Genomic DNA, 24,538 nt, shown 5'->3' with positions numbered 1-24,538 from the left:
AAAATACTTATAGAAATGTTAGAGCTGAGACTTTGTCAGCATGTATTTAAAAGCGTTTAAAATATTTCCATAAGTTTAAAATGATTTCTTTATTTTAAAACAATTTTGCCACATGTTTAAAAAATATCTTTCTTTTTCTCTTTAGCGTTTAAACAACAAGAACTCAAAAGGATGGAGTCAATAGCTAATTCATTTGAAAACATACATTGGTAAATAACTCAGCGGGAACGTGGATGAAAATGCAAGAAAATAGAAACAACTATCAGTAACATTCAGATAAAGCTACAAAATACCATCCTCGATACTCCAGGGCTCCCGATCACTAGCGATCTCTACACCCCTGGACTATCTCATAGTAAAACTGGAGGCAACAGAATAGAACAGGTAATTTAGTCATTTGATGTACATCAAAAGAGCGTATAACGGTACACTGTGGTCGACTGTGTGGCTTTGATATTAGTCATCGCTCTCTCTGTAGTCTTCAAAGGAAATCTTTGCTGGCCTGTGATTGGTCAAATGTTTTCGGCTGAACTGCCTTCAATTTCACTATGAGATAGTCCAGGGGTATAGAGCTGACAAAATACATAATATCAATATACACTAAATCACTTATTTTAATCATAATGAGGAAAAACGGTATAAAGCTAGTATATCCGAAATAAAAGGCCAAAATAAATTCAAAGTAAAATCAAAATCATTTCTATGGAATATATATTCAGCCACTATAGAGCCTTCTTCAGTCCGAAATAACACTAACACACTTATTTTAAAAATCAGGTTAACCTCGATGTATTTTAACACGTGTACAGTAGACATATAGACATATAGTATTGCTCTAAGCATAGACGAGTTATCTATCTTTATGGGCCTCACAAGCGCCGGTCCCAGTCAGCCCCGGTCCCAGTGAGGGTCTCTAAAACCGCGATTCCATAATCCAGATGACGGACACAGTTTGCATAGTGTTGAAGGAACGACAACTCTTCGTATACGATTGGTTCGGTTGATATTTTATACTTACTCATGTTAAGTTATCGTTGAATGTTGTGTATAGTAACGAGGACTTCCGGTGAATTAAAGCCAAAAATTGATCATTGGATCTATTATGTTTATGGTGGCTTGACACGAACCTCTAGAAATGTCGTGATAAAAAGGTAATTTGTCACTTTGAAGTGCATCATTTGAAATTTATTGCATATGTTTGCCTTTGAATTTTCACCTTCATAATCATAGAATTGATAACAAGCTCACTCTACTGAACAAGCACCTGCTGCAACCAACCAGTGTGCAGAACATGGACAATGTAACCAAATAATTAACAACATATTTGATTCATCCAACATAAATGTGATGTATCAGTGTTATATTGAGCGTGATTGCGATATAATACAAATGACGAATAACTATTACTCATTTTGTTTATTTTATTTGATTAGATAATCGGTCAAAAATTGGCATCCGGAGTGTCAGAATGGTCTTTGACTAAGACAGGGCATGAATAAGAGACAGTGAACTATGGAGAGTAGGAGTCACTTTGGTACCAACCTGTCTCACAGCTTCAGTATGCCTAGCCTGGCTGAGGGTAGCGAGCCAATCAGCGAGGCTGAGGAACTCCTCGAGGTGACACATGTTTCACTTTAGTTTACAACTGCTATTTTGTGTAAATCATACATACATGTTATGTACCATGTTCAATTTGTGTCATGAAAGATAAACAATTAGAAATATTATGTAGGCATATTTTCAGTACATGTAAATGGTAAATAAAGACAGATTGCAAGATAGTTAATTGTTAGATTCTCTAAAATTGGTTTATTTGATAAACTATTACAGAGATTTACAAGTGTAAGTTAATTATCATCATAGGTAAAGACACTGAAGGAGAGAGGAGATGAAGCCATGCACATCCATGACTATGGAGAAGCTGTAAAACTCTACAATGAAGCCCTGGAAATAGATGACAAGAATGTAGAGGTGTTGATGGCTCGGACAGCTGCCTACCTTGAGGAGGGGGACTTCATCAGGGCACTCAGGGATACAGAACAGATGATTCTGATTGAGGCAGACAACCCAGAGGTAGGCTATAATAAGGATGTGTAATGGAAAAATGAAATTTACCTTAGCTGTATGTGTCAGGGTTTACCCAGAACTTTCCAGCCTAGACTGATCAAAGAATGTGGTCAAAGATAATATCTGAAACACTTTTCCCTTCTCCACAAATTTACAATGTCATTTTATTCTATGTGCAGTTTCAGTTTCAACAAATTTCACCAATAAAAATTTGACAAAGGATTTGACAACATGCATTGTATATAAGATATCTCCCTATATTTGATGTACATGATCTTTTTACAAGGTATCTAGAGATAAAAATGTTTTTAAAAAAAAACAAAATAAAATTGACATTAAAATACATGTATTAAGAACTATACATGAATCATTTGATAATATTGGTTATGTCTCTTGTGCACCTTTTATCATCTGACATCTCAGGTTTACAAGCTACAAGGAATTACTCTTTTCCACATGCACCAAAACCGTGAGTCCATCAATGCCTTACTGACTGCCCTCGACCTTGACCCTGACAATGCCGAGGACATCACTGATCACATTGCTGCTGTGGTTGGAAACATTTGTAACTTGTCCATAGATCTGGCTGAAACATTACTGGGTAATAACTTAGTGCTCTTCATACATTGTAGAGTGGTGACAAGATATAGGTGCCATTTTCCACAATATGGTTTTGAAGTCTTTTGGCTTGAAAACATGACCAGTACCTAAAATTAATCTCAAATGAGTCTTTAATAAGATAAGTATTACATAACATTTACAATAAAGAACAATAAAGAAATTTTCTTTTTCATTTCAGATTTATTTAAGCAATTGATTATTTCACTAAAATGCTGTGAGAAACATTAGCTGAAGAAGAATTTTTTTTCAAAATGAAATGTTGTAGTTATCTATTATTAAACATAGTCAGCTTTGTGATCTTATTGATGGATTGCACATGTTTTAAAACTTTAGTTGTATTTTGTATTCGTTTGACAGATATGGATGCCTATAAGAAGCTGAGCGAGGTTGGTGTATGTCTATTCCAGGCAAAGAAATACGACATTTGTGTTAAAGTACTAGAATCTGCCCAGAAGTTCCAAACAAATCAGAAAGGCATCACCATGCGTGTGTTACTAACCATGGCTAATGCTCACTCTGCCATGAAGCATAGTGAGCAGGCCATCAGTCTCTACCAGGAGTGTTTGTCCACTGCCATAGCTACTCACGAACAAATCTACCAGACCAAAGCGCTGGTGAACATTGCCACCTTGTACCTAGAGAGTGGCGATCTCCACCAAGCTATAGTTTACTACGAGAAACTACTACACCTCGAGTCAGAACTTATAGAGGAGTTCGGAACTGAGGATCATATTCCGGACTTCTGGACACGTGAGCTACAATGTGGCCTCCATCTGAATCTCAGCATTGCATACAAGTCTATTGGTAACATGCATTGTGCAGTGGTTCATGCTAGGCAATATACTAACCTATTAGACAAGTACAACTTGACTGGAAAAATCATTGGTGAGTCGTATCACAATGCAGGGATGCTCAATGAAATTCTCGGAAACTACAAAGAAGCTTTGAAAAATTATGAAATGTATTTAAAAAATTCTAAAGAAGCAGGAGATAAGAAAGGTGTGGCTCAGGCGTATGGCTGTCTTGGAAGTGTTTATGCATCTCTTCGCAACTGGAAACTATCTGTTACCTATCATGACCAATATATCGCAATCGCTGACAAATCCAAAGACACTAGAATGATGACAATATCCAGGGAAATGTTAGCGGATACTTACATGTTGAAGGGGGACTATGAGGCAGCAGTACAGAATTATGAAGCTATGTATAATGCATGTATACGGACAGACTATAGAGGTAAAGCTACTGCTTTGTGTAAAATGGGAAACGCTTTTCGTGATCTGAAGAGAAAACAGTATAGCATACATTACTACGAGCAGGCCTACGACCTAGCTCAGGACTACTTCTACTCTGACATACAGACACTCTGTGAATTTAACATCGCTTGTATAAAACAACATTCCACACAAATGATGGACATTGAGTTAGCAAGGAAACATTTTTCGAAATTAATTCCATATTTGGAAATGAAAATACGTGAACATCAGGATGAAGATACCCATTGTCCCCTAGAATACCACCAACAGTTATCGCAGTGTTACGATGGTATGCAGTCTGTTCTAGCCAAACTGGGCAATAAAGACGAATGTCTACAATTTGCAGAGATGTACCGGCGACGACACCTGACACAGCAGCCCGGGTACCTAGCCTCGTTGTCGTTAGGGCTGACCAGTTATAGTCATGGTTCAGTACTTGAGGTGTGGAGCCCTGACCGTATCAATCGCTTAGTGAGCCAGCAGAGTGCGTATGTACTGTTCTATTCCCTGATAGACAGTCACTTGTTGCTGTGGGTACTGGCGCCAGGTCAAGGGGTTGTACGGTTCTACTCTCGTAAGGCTGAGGACGACAAAAACATGGTACAGCAGGTCAGTATACAGTAAACAATATAATTATGAGCTATTTCAATCACAAGCTATAGTCACCGTAGTGAAACTAAAGTGTGATCAAACTTATTTTAGTTTCATTTTGTGCACATGTGCACAGACACAAGAAATTGTAATGAGCATGTCTTATTGACTAGAGCTCAACCACCAATTTCCTTTAGTCGTTCAACGTTAACTTAACTTCTTATGCACATACGTAATTTTTTGAAAACATGGCAGTGATTGGTTGTGGCTTATTACGCATTTTTAATTTCAACAAATAGAACAGCATTACCATAGTCATTAGTCAGTGATTGAATTCACTCTATATAAACAACTGTGAAAGTGTAGTCTTTAATTTATATTATACATTCTGTATTTTCGATGTCAACAAGATTTTATTGATTTTAATTAAAACAGTGAATATATCGGATATCAGGCTACCCTTATTTAAGTCCTTTCCAACTTGGTTATTAACATATATACATTCTGTATTGAAATGTATATGAGAAGATATAATTAACACCAAGTGAAGTCTATGGAAACCATTTATTTATTTGTGAAATACTTCCCCTTTGTAACTATTGAACAATTAATACCATAAGCAAAATTACATGACTGATTTTTTGTATTATAGTATGTCCTTTAAAAACATAATACTCATAAGAATTACTCACTCAGTAATGTTGAGAAATAAGGATATTTCTGAAACTACATAACTTACAAAGTATTTTTAATATATTATAAATATGAAGAAGACATGATATTGTATAATGTATTTTATGTTGATCAATGGGTGACACTTTAAGTAAACCAACATTTTCAACTTCCTTAAACTCAAAAACTGGTTGCCCCGGGCATCAGGCAAATGGATTTCAACACCCCTGTTTAATAAATTAATTTATTATTAATATTATCTTATTGTATGTTTTTAAAAATAACATCAAATGGAAATAATTATTTTCATTTTTCATTCATGTGTAGAAAATTGACTGTCAAAGTGCTTTATCTTAAAAATAAACTACCATATGATGGACTATTTATATCCAACCTTTTTCCTTTTGGAGAATGTAATATTCATATAAACTCCTGAGATCATGTAATACAACCAGATTTTAAGTACTGCTGTATAAAACATTAGAATAAACCAGAATTACCACAAAGGAGCAGATTTAACATGGATGATTCTCCTTCAGGTAAAAGACACTTTAGATGAAATGAGGGAGTATACTGATCGTAAGTCACTACAAAGCTCCTGTGAGAACAGGTGCTTACCTCCAAAAGATCTGGAACTGGAGTTAGTTAGGAAAAAAAACTTGATGCTAGGGAAGACTGACAGTGACTTAAAAAAGACTACATCGGAAGAGGATGCCTCCATGGAAAAACCCCTAAAAACACCAGCACGCCGACTATTTGACCTGTTACTGGCTCCAGTAGAGGACATCCTGATAAAACTGGAGCCTAAAAGTCCTCTTATCATCATCCCAGACAAACAGCTCCATCACTGTCCTTTTGGTATCCTACAGGACTGGTATTCCAGGTAACTACGTAAGGGACATTTTTATGTTAGGTTTTTGATGGTCAATGGGTGAAAGTATCTGAAATTCTCCCACCTGTCCTTGATTCCCTCTGGGTTGATAGAAAAAGCCCTCATGAGGCATTTGCTAGGTTCTGGCCGTAGGTCATTGTGTTTTTACTGGGAACTCTGGCTTTAATCAACCTACTTCATTTATATACAACGCAGCAGCCAATGTTTATAAGTGAATAGGACATTAACACAAATTCCAGTAGAATTGACTCTTCATGTTTGCATATTTCGATATTAATTATTATAGTATTTTCTAAATTACATATTTTCCTATTTTATTTTAAATTTCAGGTATCTGTATGACCGATTCCGCATTACCTACCTTCCAAGTCTTCTTGCATTGGAGAAAGTTATAAACAATGAACTTAATCACTTAAGAGAGAAGGATGATTTAGAGTTTGAACGGACACAGGCACGGAAGGGTGGTCTAAGTAAAGTGTTGTCCTTAATGATGCCATCTGCCAGTACGACACCCGGCGAAAACTCAAGTGTGGCCTCGTCTGAGGCCATTATAGACCTGAAAAAGGTGTCCAACCCTCGACTTGTCACATCCAGCATGTCCAGAGGAAAGACGCCAGTAAAAGACAACACAAAACTCTCGGATGACCTCAATAAAGTATCTACAAGGCAGTCCACTCAGATTCTACCTGGAATCTCTGAGTTTTCCGGCACGGAGGCAGCCAGTTTACAGCATTTACCTGTAGAGAAACTGAACCCAACGATAAGTGTGTTGTCGCCGCGACCAGTTATAGGTTACCCTGTACTTCCAGACAAGATGTTAAACATCCACAACTACTCCACTCTCACCACCCGGACCTCAACTGGTACTGACATTACAACCTCGGCTCAGTGTATCACCCAGTTTGAGCAGGTTTCCAGTCAAGACAGATGTATGGTGATTGGTAATCCCATGCTCCCGGAAAAGTAAGTTTATTTAAATGTCCCCGAAATATAAATAAGTTTGATACTACCAGAAAAAAGTTTATTTTAATGTCCCCGAAATATGAATTACATTAATACTACCAGAAAAGTAGGTTTTGATAGTTGAATGTGCGTGGAAAAGCAAACTGATTAATGATGTTCTCAGAAAAGTATAAGATAAATTATGTACAAAAAGAAAGTTATGTGTATTTTTTTATAGATTTTGTTTTAATTTCATTTGAACTCTGCCAATTAGAAATTTTGCAATTACTATGCTGTAAGATGATATCTTAGTCACATGTGTAAGATATCAACTTACCCAAAGTTAGCATATATCTTATTATAGTTTAGGGACAAGTGTACTAATCATGAATATTATATAAAAATCAAAAATCATTCAATCTTGTGTTAGGAAGAGTATCTTTAGTTTAATAGCTTTAATGACAGACTCATTCAATCAATATCACTTTCTTTTGAAGCTCTATTGTTCGATTAATGTGATGCATTTGATTAAGTTGTTAATCACGAAATGTAAGACATTATAGAAGAGAATACTTCCAGACTGATGCTTCATGGGCGTGAGTGGAGGCCATCGTTGTTGGACCTAGACTGGGCACGTCAGGAGTGTAAAACTATCGCCTCGTACCTAGATGTTGACGCCATCACAGGTTGCGAGGCCACGAAGGAGCGCTTCCTACAGGATGCTCCCAAGGCCACAGTCCTACACATAGGTAAGGTTTTCTGGATTTAGTCCATTACAGTGTTAGAGTTGGTTTGTTCTGAATATTATATTAGTGTTGACAAAGGTGGTTATAGGTATATCACATTTCTCACACTCCTTCAGTTTTGTGATAACATAATAGTATATGAGTTGATATTAGGCTACTGACATTAGGCAAATTGAAGTTCTAAAAAAAATTGAAACATTCTGTGGTATTCAAGTGATTGATTTCTTGTTTCAGCTTCCTATGGGTGTTATAAGGAGGGATTACTTGTGTTCAGCCCCAGTCCCGTCCAGTTGGAGGAGGGGCCCCCTAAGGAGTCCTCCTATCTAGTCACTGTTGAGGATATTCTGGATCTAAAGTTGTCGGCCCAGCTCGTCGTACTAAATGTGGGCTATAGTCCCTACCGTCTCAAAGAGACCATCAACCCTGGCTATGAACTGGCTGGTGCTTTCCTGGCAGCCGGTAGGTATATTTATACACTAAAGGTCAATCATCAATATGCAATTCTCTTGATCTGAGAGTCTATTAAAGAGCTGGAATGTGCAAACTTAATTTTCTAGCTCAGCTACTGTATATTTTATCTGATTTCCATGATGAACAGACATTTAACATCATTGTTCATTGCAAAGATGATTTTCTGCTTATATGAGCTTAATTAAGAAAAAATAAGAAAAAAAACCATTGCCCACTGATAGATCATCATTTAAACTCTTTTCATAATATTCTAAACTTTATCTTACACCTAATTGAGGAGAGAAATCACAAGTCACTGTATTATAGTTTGAGATATGCTATTCCAACAAAACGTTTTGTGAGCGACTGAGTTTTGGATCATCAAACCACTAAATATTTAGATAAAATATGTAACACTGGTAATGTACTCACTGATATAGGTGCAGAGTGTGTACTTGTGTATGGCTGGCCCTTACCTAACGAAGCAGTCAATAAGTTCTACTTTCACTTCTACGCTAACCTACAGAGTGGTACTTATTTGACAGCAGCAACAACCACTGCTCTTCAGGCAGTCAGAGAGGACAACAGGTCTGTATTATATCTACAGAAACGTATCAATTATGTCTTCTATTGTATTTCTTTACTGTTTTTGTCACATGAAACCTGACTTCAAGATGATAAGTCATATTTGTGTAAACATTTCAACATTTCTTGTCTGGGCAATAATTTTTTACTCTTTTAAATTTTCTGATGAAACCTTCAAGCATGTGATGCTCATGTATCATTTTTAAACAAAATTCAGTGCAATGAAACTAATTCTTTTCCACCCATAGGCTAAGGATTAACACCAAAGTGATGCCATTTGTCCTTTAATTTTTATTATTTTGAGACAATATGTTTTTGTTCAGAAATGCATGTCTCTGGTTATTGGTATGAATATAAAAGGAAACCAAATTGATTTGTTCTAAATGGAGTTTAATGTTTTAAAGATATATAATTAGGTTAGTGTTGTGCTCAAGTAACAAGATTATAACCTTGGTATAATTATATGAAATATAAAACTTTACTCGTTGGATTGAAGGAATGTCATTAAGACACTAACCCTTTACAGATTATATACATTGATAATAATCCATTTTAACCTTGATTCCAGTTCTATTGTATTATATGTATAATGGTACATCTCAGTATTATAATTTCCATGATAGATTCAGCGAGCCGTACTACTGGTGTCCGTTTCTGTTGGTGGGTAAGGATGTGATGGTGAACCTGAAAGAGATCCGACATTCCCAGTTGGACCAGACGCTTGATAAAACAGAGAAGACAGTAGAGGAAGAGATTGGACAGGAGATACTCAACCCCAAGTCTTCACTGCCCAAAGGTGATAACCACATAACATTGAATTATAATCACGAATCACGAACTTTATATCCACTGCCCAAAGGTGATAACCACATAACATTGAATTATAATCACGAATCACGAACTTTATATCCACTGCCCAAAGGTGATAACCACATAACATTGAATTATAATCACGAATCACAAACTTTATATCATCACACAAGTTGTGCAGAAGGCTTCTGTCATTGGAATCAAATCTGATTCTTCTTTAAGCTGTTTTTCAAAATTTGTAAAATTTTGTGGATTTCATCACACACTGTTACGCTCTGTCATTTTTGTGACAGTTACTCTTCTTTGCATACACTGCAAATGCCATTTCATCAAAAGTTTTCAAATTGAGACCAAATTGTACTTGTGCACCAGATATTATATTTCCTGTTCGGGTATGCTTTTGTGCCTGTTTGAATTAAGTCTTCTTTGTAAGTTATAGGCGTATGTGAGGACACTAACTATTGACTATTTTTTTATGGTTCTTCTCAGGGAATTCTAACTTTCCTTTGCCATTAATATTTAGCTCTTTCTTAAATAGACATCTGCAATCATAGCCTAGCTTTAGATAATGTGAAGTGATGTTGATGTTTTTGGTTGCAGTGCCTGTAAGAGAGGATCACTTGCTTACTCTGCAGTCCCTACTGGGCACTATACTCTATCACCACACCAAGCAGCCACATGTTGTCCCAGAGCTGATCGACTTGGTAAGTATCAGGCATTTTCATTGGATATCCTGTCTGAACTGATAGACTTGGTAAGTAACAGGGATTTTTATTGGATATCCTCTCAGAACTGATAGACTTGGTAAGTAATATGCATTTTCATTGGATATCTTATCTGAGCTGATAGACTTGGTAAGTAACAGGGATTTTTATTGGATATCCTCTCAGAACTGATAGACTTGGTAAGTAACAGGGATTTTCATTGGCTATTTTATCTGAAATGATGGATTTGGTAAGGTAACAGGCATTTTCGTTGGATATTCCCTCAGAACTTATACACTTACTTAAGTAACAGCGACTTCCATTGGCTATTCTTTCTGCACTGATGTACTTGATAAAATAAGCATCATGTATTTCCTTTGGCTGTTTATTCCTAGCTTGTGAAATGCTATTCAGTGGGTTTATATTCAATGACCTTTATTCCTATTAGGCCATATCAAACATAATAATTTGATGCTTAAGATATAGATTTCAAACTAGTGTACCTAATAAGTTTTTGGGCCACCGTGGCCGAGTGGTTTAGATGTCTCGACAAATATGACCACAAGCCCTCCACCTCTGGGTCTTGAGTTAGAATCCCATGTGGGGCAGTTGCTAGGTACTGACAGCTGGTCGGTGCTTTTACTCAGGGCACTCTGACTTTCCTCTACTAACAAACCTGGCACGTCCTTACATGAACCTGGCTGTCAAATTAACTTAACCCAAAAACCCAGAAATTTGAGCATTGACAACATTTTAACAAAACCATCATACCACATATGGACGTAAATTGATATTATTACATATGATATACATTATATTGGGTATGATAGCTTCGGTAATTGGTCTCTTTGTTTCCAGCTTGACAGCTCCCTGAAGAGACTCCATACTGAGGAACTTAACCAACAGACAACAAACTTGTCTCTACACCTTACAGGAAGTATTGGTGGCCTTGACCTACTCAAGTGTCTCGGCTTCCATTTCCAGGCTAAAGGGGCCACCCTGTCTAACCCCTATGTGGTGTATCCCCACTGGAACAGGGATGAACTACTTGTGCCTTGTTATGATGCTCTGAGGGCAGTGAGTGGTGAGTGAACTGGATTTAGTTTGCCATTACCTTAATTTTTATAATAGCAATGTGTCTTATAGAACCATGATAGCATGACTGAAACATTTACATTATTCACTGCCTAAATGGCAGCTCCTGCTGTTCGATTCACAGGAAATTCAGAAAGACCTTCCCTAGATACCAATGTCCAAATAATTTTTTGATGATATTTGAACTTCTGTGACTGTTTTATCCATTAGAAATTCTTAATGTTTATTATTCATTATATTTCTTGATTTCCGTTGTCTAACTAGTAAACTGAGTTTTTAACTAACTGATATTTAGTGATACTGTATTGGAACCCGTTCAATGACAATCTCCCAAAGGATGAAGAGAAAAAATACTTTTATAGCCATCAGGGTATTTTTTATTAAAGGTCAAATTGTATTGAAAGTGGTTATTTGGAACCCCCACCCCCTCAAAAAATAAGTATTCTCATTAGGCAAGTAATTGCTACAGTGAGATGGTTGCTGAGATGGTTTTACTGTATGTGTGTTTCTAGATACTTTGGTTTTCCTGTCCTGCTAATGATTTTGTTATCTTTCAACTCTATCAAGAAAATATCATCTTCATAAGTAATGAGCTAGTATATTTGGACAAACAAAAATCTGGCAATTGATAGTTGATTTCCCATTGAAACAAAAAGCTATCTATAATAGCCCTGTTCATGGGTTAAAAAGTATTGACTCTATAGCCACTCCTGTTGTGATTCATTGGATAATATGGCCTGTATGTCCTATAGATATGGGAGTATGTGTTTACAGAAATCACTAAGGATACCACATGTACAGAGAGGATCCACAGCATGCTTCCTCTGTCACAGGACATGGTCTCTCTTATCATTGACCTGGTACGTTACAAGTCTACCTTTACAGATGTCTGTACTAGTGTAATACAGTAAATATGCCGCACAATCATTTATCATTATGTATACAGTAGATATTCTACAACATCGCACAACTTTAAAAATAATTTTTCTGTACATATATACAGTGTGTATTCTGCAATGTTGCACAAATAAATTATTTAACATGAAATATAATTTGAACACCTGACATATTATTTGTTATATATCTGCATGGTAAATCTATATACCCTACACAAATTAAATGAATTTCATTGTTTCTACTATTACGTATACAGCAGATTTTCTAAGACATTACGATTTATTTGTTTCATAAATAATCTACAACTTGACAGAAGAATGCAGCAATGCATTGGCTATGGCTCTTAATGAATATCCTTTGATACCATAATGAATCTTCACAAAATTATTCCATATAATTACTGTACCACTGCTTTAGATTAATCTTGTATATTGAAATCAACGAGATTTGTTGTAGTGAATGATACACGTATTTCCTTAATTTTCAGACAAGCATCACTAAACATGCTCCTGAAATCCAACTAAAGGTTAATGATCTTTCTGTGAGGCCTCTGTGGCAAAATCCATCAGTGAAAAAAACTCTCAACGCAATAGGCTTCCATCAAATTGGTCTCCTGCTCAACTTTAATCGTACACCTCAGAACAAGTAAGGCCTAGCTCAATATCTTAACTACAAAACTGCATGTTTTAATAGATGAGCTGTTACATTTCATTTACCAAATCTACTGATAAAACAATATTGATTAATTTTGTTTTACAACAACAGCCATGGAATTTACACCATGCTTGTTAATCTAGATGAAATCAAACAAGCAATCTAACTTAACAAAGAAACGTCTCTGATAGATGAGAGAGAGAATTGATACCAGTACTTACATGCATGTTAACCAATGTTGTTTTGATACTTAAGTTATTCTTCTGTCATTCCTCCAGGACCCTGCTGACCGCCGTCCTTCAACTGTTCCTAGCCTTGAGTGCCTATAAGAGTCAGGTATTATTGTACAGACTGGATGTCAATCTCTTAGGGAAGCCTGGAACAACAAAGGCTATTAAGGTAGGCCTTTATATATGTCAGTCATTTTATTCGAAAAAATGCATATTTGGTGTATTTCTCGATCTTTGACAAGCAAAGATGACATTGCAATATTTCTAGAAATATTTTACATATTTGCTTTGATTTTTTTTTTAGCCTACAATGTTACAGGAGGTTGGTCGCCTACCTTCTCTTACTCCACTTCTGCTCCCAAGGAACCAGGTAAATGTAAACAGTTCTACAACATATATAAACAACATATATGGTAAACCAACTTCCTTTCACAGCTACTCAATTTCGAGATTTTTAATCCAACACAAGTGTGCAAAGATATTAACGTTCGCGAATTTGAAAATTAAATGCAAATATACCGTATTTTCCTGACAATAAGTCTCACCTGTGTATAAGTTGTAAAGGCCTTTTTAAAAAAAATCATTATATCAATAAAGGTTCATGTATGTTTGTGGTTTTAAACATTAGCAAAAGTAAATCGCACGCAGAAAAAGTTAGTGTACAGTTTTGTTTTATTGAAGATGCTCCACCGCCAAGAGAGCATAAACAATACTCATCATTTTAACAATAATTGGTGTTTAATTGTGTATATATATGTCTAATTAACACAAAAAATGATATAAAATAGTTCATTTTTCTGTTGGTGCTTGCGCAATAAGTACTTAATTCCATAAAGGACACAGTGCAAAGGATGTTTTTGGGGATACAATTAATTATTTTTAAAGTTTTTATCTTGAAGTAAAATTAGAAGCTCAAACTTGTCAATGGTGATATTGGTGTAATGTAAATAACTTTTGTAACTGGAGAAAAATACTATATTGTCTGCTCCTGTTTTTGATAGAGAAAAAGTACCATTTGTCAGCAGTGGAGCATCATTAAAGATCAATTCCATTAGAGGTTGAGGCCTTGGAAAAAAAATAAGCAATAGAGCTCATTACAATGTATAAACAAACACGATAATGATGAGAGAACAATTTGTATTGAAATCCATTCAGAACAATGATAAATTCGACATGAGTTGTAAAGAATAATTTCAATTTGACATGTGAGAATCTATATTCATTGATAGGTGATATTGCACCATTGTTCTAGCCAATTATGTTACTGAAAGCAACATCATTATAAGTTATGATATCTGATGATATTATAACATTAATTTTAAGCCAATATATATGTTTTTTTCACAAGTAAGACTAGACAACAAGGAAAACGTAAAAGTCGTTTTACAAATGATATTGCAAGAGTAGAATTAGTCACTATCAACATGAAGTCGCTTAAGCAGGCTTTGAATTAGTCACTATAAATATGAGATCACTTAAACAGTCTTTGAATTAGTCACTATAAACATGAGGTCACTTAAGCAGGCTCGCTTGAATTAGCAGGCTTTGAATTAGTCACTATAAACATGAGGTCACTTAAGCAGGCTTTGAATTAGTCACTATAAACATGAGGTCACTTAAGCAGGCTTTGAATTAGTCACTATAAACATGAGGTCACTTAAGCAGGCTTTGAATTAGTCACTATAAACATGAGGTCACTTAAGCAGGCTTTGAATTAGTCACTATAAACATGAGGTCACTTTAAGCAGGCTTTGAATTAGTCACTATAAACATGAGGTCACTTAAGCAGCTTGAATAGTCTTAATGAGGTCACTTGAGGCTTTGAATTAGTCACTATAAACATGAGGTCACTTAAGCAGGCTTTGAATTAGTCACTATAAAACATGAGGTCACTTAAGCAGGCTTTGAATTAGTCACTATAAACATGAGGTCACTTTGCAGGCTTTGAATTAGTCACTATAAACATGAGGTCACTTAAGCAGCCTTGAATTAGTCACTATAAACATAGGTCGCTTAAGCAGGCTTTGAATTAGTCACTATAAACATGAGGTCACTTAAGCAGGCTTTGTTGTTGGTTCTGCAGGTAACAGGGTGTCAAAATAATACTTGCTGCACATGTTGATTGTAAAGGCAACTTCATTTGGGATATTTTCTTTCCTGTTCCTTCTAAATTACTTAATTTTTCCTGATGGCTCCTTTTATAAGGTGAGCTATGGCTTCTTTCTCCAGGTCGAGACAAAATTTGGTTGTTTTTCTGTTTAATCTGCCATAATTTAGGGCTACTTAATTTGAGACATTATATTTCATATGGTTTATATTTGTTTTCTTTTAAAAGTTACGAATGAGTACACCTTGGTTAAGTCGAGCAGAAAAGGCTGATGAGATGGATGAGAAAGTCAAGTTAGCACGTGGGTAAGTGCCTTTGGGTAACATGAATCTAAGTTTCTGATAGTAAGCACAAAGATAAGAATCTTAAAAATCAAGTTAACATAAGACCAGGTTTATTAACATGATGTCTTATAAAATCTTATTATCAAATGTAGTTACCTGGATTATAAATGTTGTACAAAACCCAGCAAGAACTATCCATACAAAATAAAACAATAGTAAGCGTCTCATTAAATCTAGAAACAACAAGGATAAACGACTGACATAATTAATTTAGCACAATGATACTTGCTATATAAAATTACATAAAAATAATTAAATGGCTTTAAAAATCAGTTGTTGTTGAAATCTTTACTTAGTTAAGACAAAGTTCCTTCTTTCAGATATAAAGTATATTGTTAGAGTATATGAATTTCATAGAAATTTCACCGTTTGATTTCTAGGAAATCTGACCTTGATGAGCGATACACAGAGTATCAGGAAAGAGCCCGGACCTGGCATCAGATAACTGTTGTGGCTCAGGTAAGGCTTCTGGCATATGTGTTCTAAATCTCTCATTCAAACTTCGTCAGTCGATGTTTCTGTAAAACAGGAAAGCTTATAGAGTAACATCTGTCAGAAAAGTGACCCTTTTACGGAAAAAAGACCATGAGAACATTAAAACATGATGAAGTAATCCCAAAAATATATTTATGAAAGTAGGCCAACAAAGTTGATGTTGAAGAAGTTGTAGTCTACCAAATGATAGATGTTGGTAATTAGATAATAATTTTAAAATTCATTTGAAACGTTTCAAATTATTTATATTAAGTTCTGGTCATCTAATAATTTGATATCAGTAATTCATTTAAGATGGAATCATTGAGTTACATCAGTAGAATATATGTTTTACCTTGAAGTGATATGCCAATACCTTCATACTACCATCATTACGATAACCGCTTCACTATTGGTTGATGCTAACACCTTAACGATGTTCATTACAAAATACAATGTTTAGTCTATAAATGGGATGTCTGATAAAGAATAAACAGCAATGAAAGAGTAGTTTCTATTGGTGTAATTAAATTTTAACTCCTTATTTAAATACATTAGTCGGAATCTGTCAAGGTAAGCTAAATGCATGCATATTATCGAGTGGATATTGTCTTATTTTGTTGATTAGGTTTTGAACTTTGCCAGGTACAAGTACAAAGTTTATCTGAAAAGTAAAACTTTGCTTGGAGGTCTTGGACATGATTTATACAAAATTTCTCTCTTTCCAGTAGGCAACCAGCTTGTTTGATTTTGCCCATAAAGAAAAAAAACGTACATACAAACCTAAAACTAATCGATGATTACCAGACTTTCTCATGGTCTTGTCGAAAGATAAAACTAATCATCATTAAATACATTTTTATTCCTGTATGTACCACTAGATGTGTTGGTAATGCAATCAAATACTTACTGTTGACAGTGTCAAATCAGGAATCACTTTTTTGTTCATTTCATACACATTTTATGTTTGTGCTGCTTGAAGTGTCATATATGTACATCGAATATACATGAGACATTGTATTTTGCTGTTATATTGCCTTATTGTTAATTGGATGAATTGATCAGCAAATATATGTGCTATTTTGTGGGGGACCTTTGAAAATGGTATTAAAAATATATATTGCCATTAGACAGAACATTTGTGTATGTTCTTTGCCCCAAGCGCACTCAGAAATGGTCATTTCAGAACACATAAGGTAATTTTAATGATATATCGTGTACATAGACAATGATTTTGTACGAAAGAATAATGTTCAAAAATCTAGTTCAATTTGATAATTATAGTGGTGAGCTGGCAAAAACCCTGAGTGGTGTATGGAAAGTGAAACTGCCACAACAACCATATTAAAATTAAAATGCTAAAAGTAGTCAATGAGTGACTATCGAATAAAACGTTTCTTTAAATCTATGCATGTTGTGTTTTTTGTTAAATTGAAGTTCTTCTATTAGTGTTATTGATTTCTGTTATCGCTTTGTTTGGTTTTTGTTTATTTGTGGCTGACTTCGTTGTTGTGTTGTTGCTATTATCATTAGTTTTCCGTATGGTGTTTTCCTTTCATACTGCTGTGTGTCATCTTCGTACTGTCTGCTTTCTGATCTGTGTCTTTTGTTCAGTATTTTAATAGTATCATTGTTGATCAATACAACATTGATACTATTTTTGAGCATAAATCGCCATGAGGAAATCGCCCTGTAATGTAGTCTGTCTTTTGATATATTAGTTTTTATTTAATAATAATGATGTTTGTATCATTTGTTTTCGATGACACTTTCAGCGAATCTATCACTCCTAAAAGCCAAATAGGCTGTAAATTCAATGGAGTCATTATATCGCCAAATAAAAGGACTATGGATGAAATGAATGTGTATACATTGCATTTGTGTTTTTGCGTGTTTTCTAGTAAATATATCTTTAAGACTTCCTATCAAATGGGGGATAATTGTATTTATTTATTGTAATTATAAGTTAATAGCCTAAATATTTGCCATCCGATACTGAATTGCGATTTTTTTATCGATTTTTATTTATATTGTCTGTCTATTGTGACCTAGATTTATATGACGGTTATCGCTGTGACCTAGATTTATATGACCTATGCCGTCGATGAAGTAATGAGAAATATTCAACCAGACCAAATCGTTTTATCGTCTGTTTCTGTTTTTCAGGAGTTTACGTACATATGTCTATTCGATTTCGGATTATGATTTTATAATGAATTCGGCGTTTTAACACGAATTTTATTTTAGTTGTCCCGTACATTGAATTTAATGCAAGTAAATAATAATTCTTGTTACCATGTAATAATGTAGTGTATGCTGTTTTCCAGGCCAACGAATCTCTTTCTAAGTTTGGTCGTCCGCGCACCACGCCGACCAAAGTGAAAGTCCTGCCAGGTGCTAGTGCATCACGTGAGAGAATACCCGTTCAGCGCGAGCACATGATGGGTATTCCGGAGGTGGATCAGAGACGGGACTATGCTCAATACGTTTTACAGCAGAGGCTGAATAATATAGACCTGAGACATCGCAATGACGTGATGAAACTGTACCTCCCTTATATACAGAGTACATGAAGGTCTTTCACTTCACAGGGGTAGACTTGAAGTATTGTATGATTTATAATTTATTTGCAGCAATGGTTTAACCAATTTCATTAAAGGGGTTAAACTGAATAAACACAATTTTCGGTAGAATGACATTGTTACATGTTGATGACATTAAGACGTAATTAGACAATACCCACTTGTTTCATATTAGCACGTTATACATTATCCTGAATTACATCATCATTTACATCAGAAGAGAAGTATTAAGTAGTGCGTGTTGGCTTTGAGGTTTTCGTATACTACAGATTCGTGTAGAATATAAATAGACACAGGAAGGATTGGTTCTGATCTGCAAAGAAGCACCATGCATGCCAACAGACGTATTAAAATGTGGAAGTGATGCAATGTGTTTGTGATAGAACTATTTAAACGAGATGATCACAGGATTGTATGAACCTATTGGTATAAAGATTTTCCCTACTGTTACAGATACATAATTATATAAATATTTGTGATATAAATATTGCCAAACAATTGGAAGGTAGATCTGATATTTGTTATTTTTTATATACAATGTACTGTGATAGTCTATTTAGTTATGTGTTTTATGTTTACGGTAAAATCAGCCAAAATGTTTAATCATATCGGTATTTTATCTTTAGATGTGCTAATAACTGTACTTTTATGTGATAAATATTAGGTGTGTTGATAATTGTTGAGCTTTTGTTTTCTGGATGAAATTAAATCTGAAATCAAAATGTATTGTATTATTTTTTTCTGTGATAGCACATATGACATGAAAATGTATATAAATGTTTTGTAATTATCTTTGTTTGTGTGACAAACATCGTTGTATGTTACGATGACAATATGATTGTTTCTCGATTGAACAAGAAATAGTAAACCGGTCAATATAAAATATTGTTTCATGAAATAATGTTACGTTTGCAATTGTATATGTAATAACAATATAATACAAAAAATGTAACATATAAAAGAACGCGCGCAGCAGGCGACATATCAAGAGATTTTATAACATTGTAAATAACGTAAACTAAATGAAAAATAGATAATGCAAATAATAATTTCATGCAGTAATATTATACACAAGGCATTGCATGTATGACGACTTTTTCCATATACAAAACATATAACAATATAACATTCATATCAATATAATGTATATTATTTTTTGTCTATTTCTAATATTGGTTAAAGTGAGGCTATGTATCAATACAATAATAGTGAGCGTCCTCTTGGTAAAAGGAATTTGTTAAATAGCATTATGGGTATCAAGAAAAAATGTATTTTTAATAGAATTGACTGTCCTTAATATCACTATATTACGACATATTGTATTTTGTAAGTAAACATATAATTTTATGGCCATTATTTATAGTATATATTTACAAAACATGACACTTTCGATTTTTGCTCGTTTTCAATATTATCTATTTCACTGAAGATGTCTTTCATTTTACGCCCATTTTAGTGACGTTTTATAACAATAAGCAGTAAATCTTCTTTCATGTCGACTTGTAAGGAAGGAAAACAGGCATTTCATTCGAGAGCATTATTACAAAGTGATGTATATCGAATGATTTACATGGAGATTTTTTAAAGCTATAAGTATGAACAGTGGCTATTTTTCTCAATTATATATTGAATTTTTATTAGGGATCTTAAATTCAGTGCTTTTTTCAAGATGGAATGATGGTTGTGCTAATTGTAAATTAGAACATATATTACGGATGTCCTATTGTGTTAAGCAATTAATTTCAGTAAGAGGTTTGATAATTACCCAGCATACTTTAAAACAATTGATTTTCGCGTTCGATTATTTTGCGGTTAATTAATATTCGCGAAAATCAATTGCCGTAAAAATAATTTGATTTACAATATACATTATATCACAATTTGAACACATGGAAAAGTGTTTCTTCTATTTTATCTCTGATGCTGTGTGTTATCCTGTTGTCCTGTTTGTATTGTTTGCTCAAATTTATTCGATGCAGAAAGTATTGCACGTGTTGATATTTCACCTCTGTAATGACCACACGTTTTAACGCACATTTTATATAAGAGAACTTAAGTTTACGTTAGAATAAGTACTGACACAGGATTTTTTTGGGTGGGTTTACAAGACGAAACAGCGTGTTGTTTTAATATGGAAGTATTTTGCGATTAAAATAAAGAAAATTTTTAAATTACAAGAAACTGAAAATGGTAACTACCTTAATCAAACATTATAGATAATACTTTGATTTTGTTTTATAGGAACACAAATTAATCTTTGTTGTTTAATGATAATTATTTTATTGATTTATACAATAAATATTCTTTATTTTTGATTTTCTGTGTTGTTTTGATTTGTTTTATTCAAGTCACTACGAAAACATTATAACATATTAGGGAACAACCAACTAAATAAAAAAGACCTTCGAAATGGCCCCTGTGTATACAAGATTGAGCCCAGGATAGAATTTTAACCCGGTCGCTGATTGGCTGGCTAAATATGAATTTCAAAAGTAAAAATCTTTTCTGAAAGGTAATTATTCCTAGATAACCATGATATGAATTTGGAAATTCATATTGAGATTTAGGTTCAAAATTTCAATTTTGTTAATGAATAGGTAAAAACATTAGAATTTCAGGATTTTTTCGTGCAAAATGCGCCTGATTTCAATGAAGCTACCCTGGTTGGAGTTTGAGCAGAAGGACCCAAACTTTTTTTTCTATCTAGTGTTATATGAGAACCTAGACTTAAATAATAGAACACAATAGCTAACTAATATTCCTTTGTTTTAATTATACAGTACAAAACTTTAACAAAGTTTAACACTGTGGTCTATGTAAAATTATTTAGTTGGTTGTTCTCTATTAACATTTATAGCTCTCTATGATGTTGACAGACAACATATTAATTACCATGGACTTTAGCTCTCGTCGATCCGTAAAAGAAAACAAATATGAAATGTCAAAGAATTACCATTGAATCTCTTCTAGGCCGTTGAGAATAAAATAAGCGCTTTATGTTGTGGAGATATTAGCCAAAATCTGTATAACATGTGTAGAGAACTGTATCGAGGCCCGTCAGAGCCGAGATCTGTTCTTTCTCCAACATATTGTACAGTTTGTGGCTTATCTCTTACTTAAAACATAGCTAGTCTTTGTGTTTATAAAGTTCATTTTATTAGGTCATCCCGATGACCTATAGTCGTCATGTTTCGTCCGTCGTCCGCCGTTCGCCGTGCGTTAACTTTTGACATTTTGAACTTCTTCTCAAGTTCTACCAGTGCGATTTGGCTGAAACTTGCATGAAATGATCCTATTTTTCGGGTCGATCCGAAATCCAAGATGGCCGCCACAGCCGCCATCTTGAAAACACATTTTGAACTTCTTTTCAAGTTCTACCGATGCAATTTGGCTGAAACTTGCATGAAACGATCCTGACATGGTCCCGACAAAGTGTTGTTATTTTTCGGGTCGATCCGAAATCCAAGATGGCCGCCACAGCCGCCATCTTGAAAACACATTTGGAACTTCTTCTCAAGTTCTAATGGTGCAATTTGGCTGAAACTTGCATGAAACGATCCTGACATGGTCCCGACAAAGTGTTGTTATTTTTCGGGTCGATCCGAAATCCAAGATGGCCGCCACAGCCGCCATCTTGAAAACACATTTTGAACTTCTTCTCAAGTTCTAATGGTGCGATTTGGCTGAAACTTGCATGAAACGATCCTGACATGGTCCCGACAAAGTGTTGTTATTTTTCGGGTCGATCCGAAATCCAAGATGGCCGCCACAGACGCCATCTTGAAAACACATTTTGAACTTCTTCTCAAGTTCTAACGGTGCGATTTGGCTGAAACTTGCATGAAACGATCCTGACATGGTCCCGACAAAGTGTTGTTATTTTTCGGGTCGATCCGAAATCCAAGATGGCCGCCACAGACGCCATCTTGAAAACACATTTTGAACTTCTTCTCACGTTCTACCGGTGCGATTTGGCTGAAACTTGCATGAAATGATCCTGACATGGTCCTGACAAAAGGTTGTTATTTTTCGGGTCGATCCGAAGTCCAAGATGGCCGCCAGAGCCGCCATCTTGAAAACACATTTTGAACTTCTTCTCAACTTCTACCGGTGCGATTTGGCTGAAACTTGCATGAAATGATCCTGATATGGTCCCGACAAAGTGTTGTTTTTTTCGGTTCGATCCGAAATCCAAGATGGCCGCCACAGCCGCTATCTTGAAAACACATTTTGATCTTCTTCTCAAGTTCTAACGGTGCGATTTGGCTGAAACTTGCATGAAATGATCCTGACATGGTCCTGACAAAGTGTTGTTATTTTTCGGGTCGATCCGAAATCCAAGATGGCCGCCACAGCCGCCATCTTGAAAACACAATTTGATCTTCTCACGTTCTAACGGTGCGATTTGGCTGAAACTTGCATGAAATGATCCTGACATGGTCCTGTCAAAGTGTTCTTACATCTCGGGTTGATCCCAAATCGAAGATGGCTACCATGACATGATATCTAATTAATTTCCTATATGATTATTGCCAAGGTAGTCAGATGACTGTTAAGGCTCTTGGGCCTCTTGTTTCTAATCTAAGCCAGTTTTTTTGTCTTTGTATATGAGCTTGGGTAACTCTATCAATATGCATTCAACCATGACAAATCTAATATAGACAATGGACACATAGAATAACCTTTGCCGCGGTTATATGTGATGAACGGAATGCATGAAGCATGCTTTTGGGTTGGACAACTATCTGTAAATTCACTATCATCATGTCCATCGACTGTGATGAAGGGATATGAGGGGTGTCTTGCTACAATGATCGCATATAACAGTAATTTCTAAGCCAGTTCAAAACAGTCGGTGCCCCGTAGAACTTTCATTGAATAAGGAGGATTTAAAAATTTCAACATCTCTAGGGATAATCTTGGATTTATTGGGAAATACTAAATCATTATGCACACTTGTATCTTCATACCATGTGCAATTTCATTGAAGAAGCCAATGGGATTTAGGTGAAATTCTGAAATATTGTTGAAACACTATCAAAATAAGAGTAAAACTAGTGTAGATAATTTGGAAATTTAAATTCAAAAGTGGTGTACAAAAACAACAAGGTTCCAGAAAGCGGGAATTTGGGTTAATGCTGAAGATAAGTTTTATTAAAATGGTGCATTCATAAGAAGGAGGAAAAACTAGATCTGGGATATATAAAGAAATTCTGTGGATGTGTTTAATTCCGCATCAATAGAGGCTAAAATTCTCTTCATATTCATTTTGTGGGATTTTTTCGTAATTTTGATTAACAAAATAATGAAATATTTCGACAGGTTGTGTGTTCATTATAATTATGGGATTATGCCCGGAGACATACTCACCCGTATTGTGTAACTCTTCCATTAGTTACCTTTTACTGTCTTATAAGTGACTGTGCTATATTAGTCACATATAATACAGTAAAAGGTATTATTATATGACTGTGTGTTTTGCTCGCTCCTGATAGGCTGAAACTACACTTTCCCGACACGATACAACACGATATCGACCAGAAAATTCCGAACTATGCATTGTGACGTCATCTCAGGTTGATATAAGATTCCGAAACCCCCAGGTCGTGCCCATATATAGAAATCTTGCATTGTGAAGTAAAATGTATTACGTGGTGTTTTCTCTATTTTATTGATATTATCAACCTTCATTTTTCTTTTCGAAATTTATTCAACAGGACTATTGAGTATTGGGGAGAGGGGTTGCTCAGAGGGGTCAGTATTGAGAGGGGTTGCTCAATATCATGAAGAGGAAATACATGCACATTTACATGTAGTCA

General features: G+C 35.0%; 1 protein-coding gene across 2 annotated transcripts; it reads left to right on the top strand.

Annotated features, from left to right (window-relative positions):
- Nucleotides 1-1,027: 1,027 nt before the first annotated feature.
- LOC138321132 (tetratricopeptide repeat protein 28-like) lies at nt 1,028-21,034 on the top strand. 2 transcript variants are annotated; one of them, XM_069264572.1, is made up of 21 exons: nt 1,028-1,151; nt 1,434-1,617; nt 1,864-2,073; nt 2,491-2,668; nt 3,046-4,553; nt 5,747-6,090; nt 6,430-7,062; nt 7,621-7,790; nt 8,022-8,246; nt 8,678-8,825; nt 9,446-9,618; nt 10,233-10,336; nt 11,195-11,420; nt 12,206-12,291; nt 12,816-12,973; nt 13,261-13,381; nt 13,517-13,582; nt 15,548-15,624; nt 16,044-16,122; nt 16,696-16,710; nt 18,465-21,034. In XM_069264572.1, exons 2-21 carry the CDS (start codon nt 1,513-1,515, stop codon nt 18,708-18,710), a joined length of 4,872 nt encoding a protein of 1,623 aa, XP_069120673.1. In that variant the 5' UTR covers nt 1,028-1,151; nt 1,434-1,512; the 3' UTR covers nt 18,711-21,034. The 2 variants fall into 2 exon arrangements, with proteins under 2 accessions (XP_069120673.1, XP_069120674.1); XM_069264573.1 differs by lacking the exon at nt 16,696-16,710.
- Nucleotides 21,035-24,538: the final 3,504 nt, after the last annotated feature.

The sequence above is a fragment of the Argopecten irradians genome, chromosome 4 (assembly GCF_041381155.1).
Source record: "Argopecten irradians isolate NY chromosome 4, Ai_NY, whole genome shotgun sequence".
Classification (NCBI taxonomy): domain Eukaryota; kingdom Metazoa; phylum Mollusca; class Bivalvia; order Pectinida; family Pectinidae; genus Argopecten; species Argopecten irradians.
The sequence above is the reverse complement of the archived record's forward strand: the minus strand, read 5'-3'. Positions and strand labels throughout refer to the sequence as shown.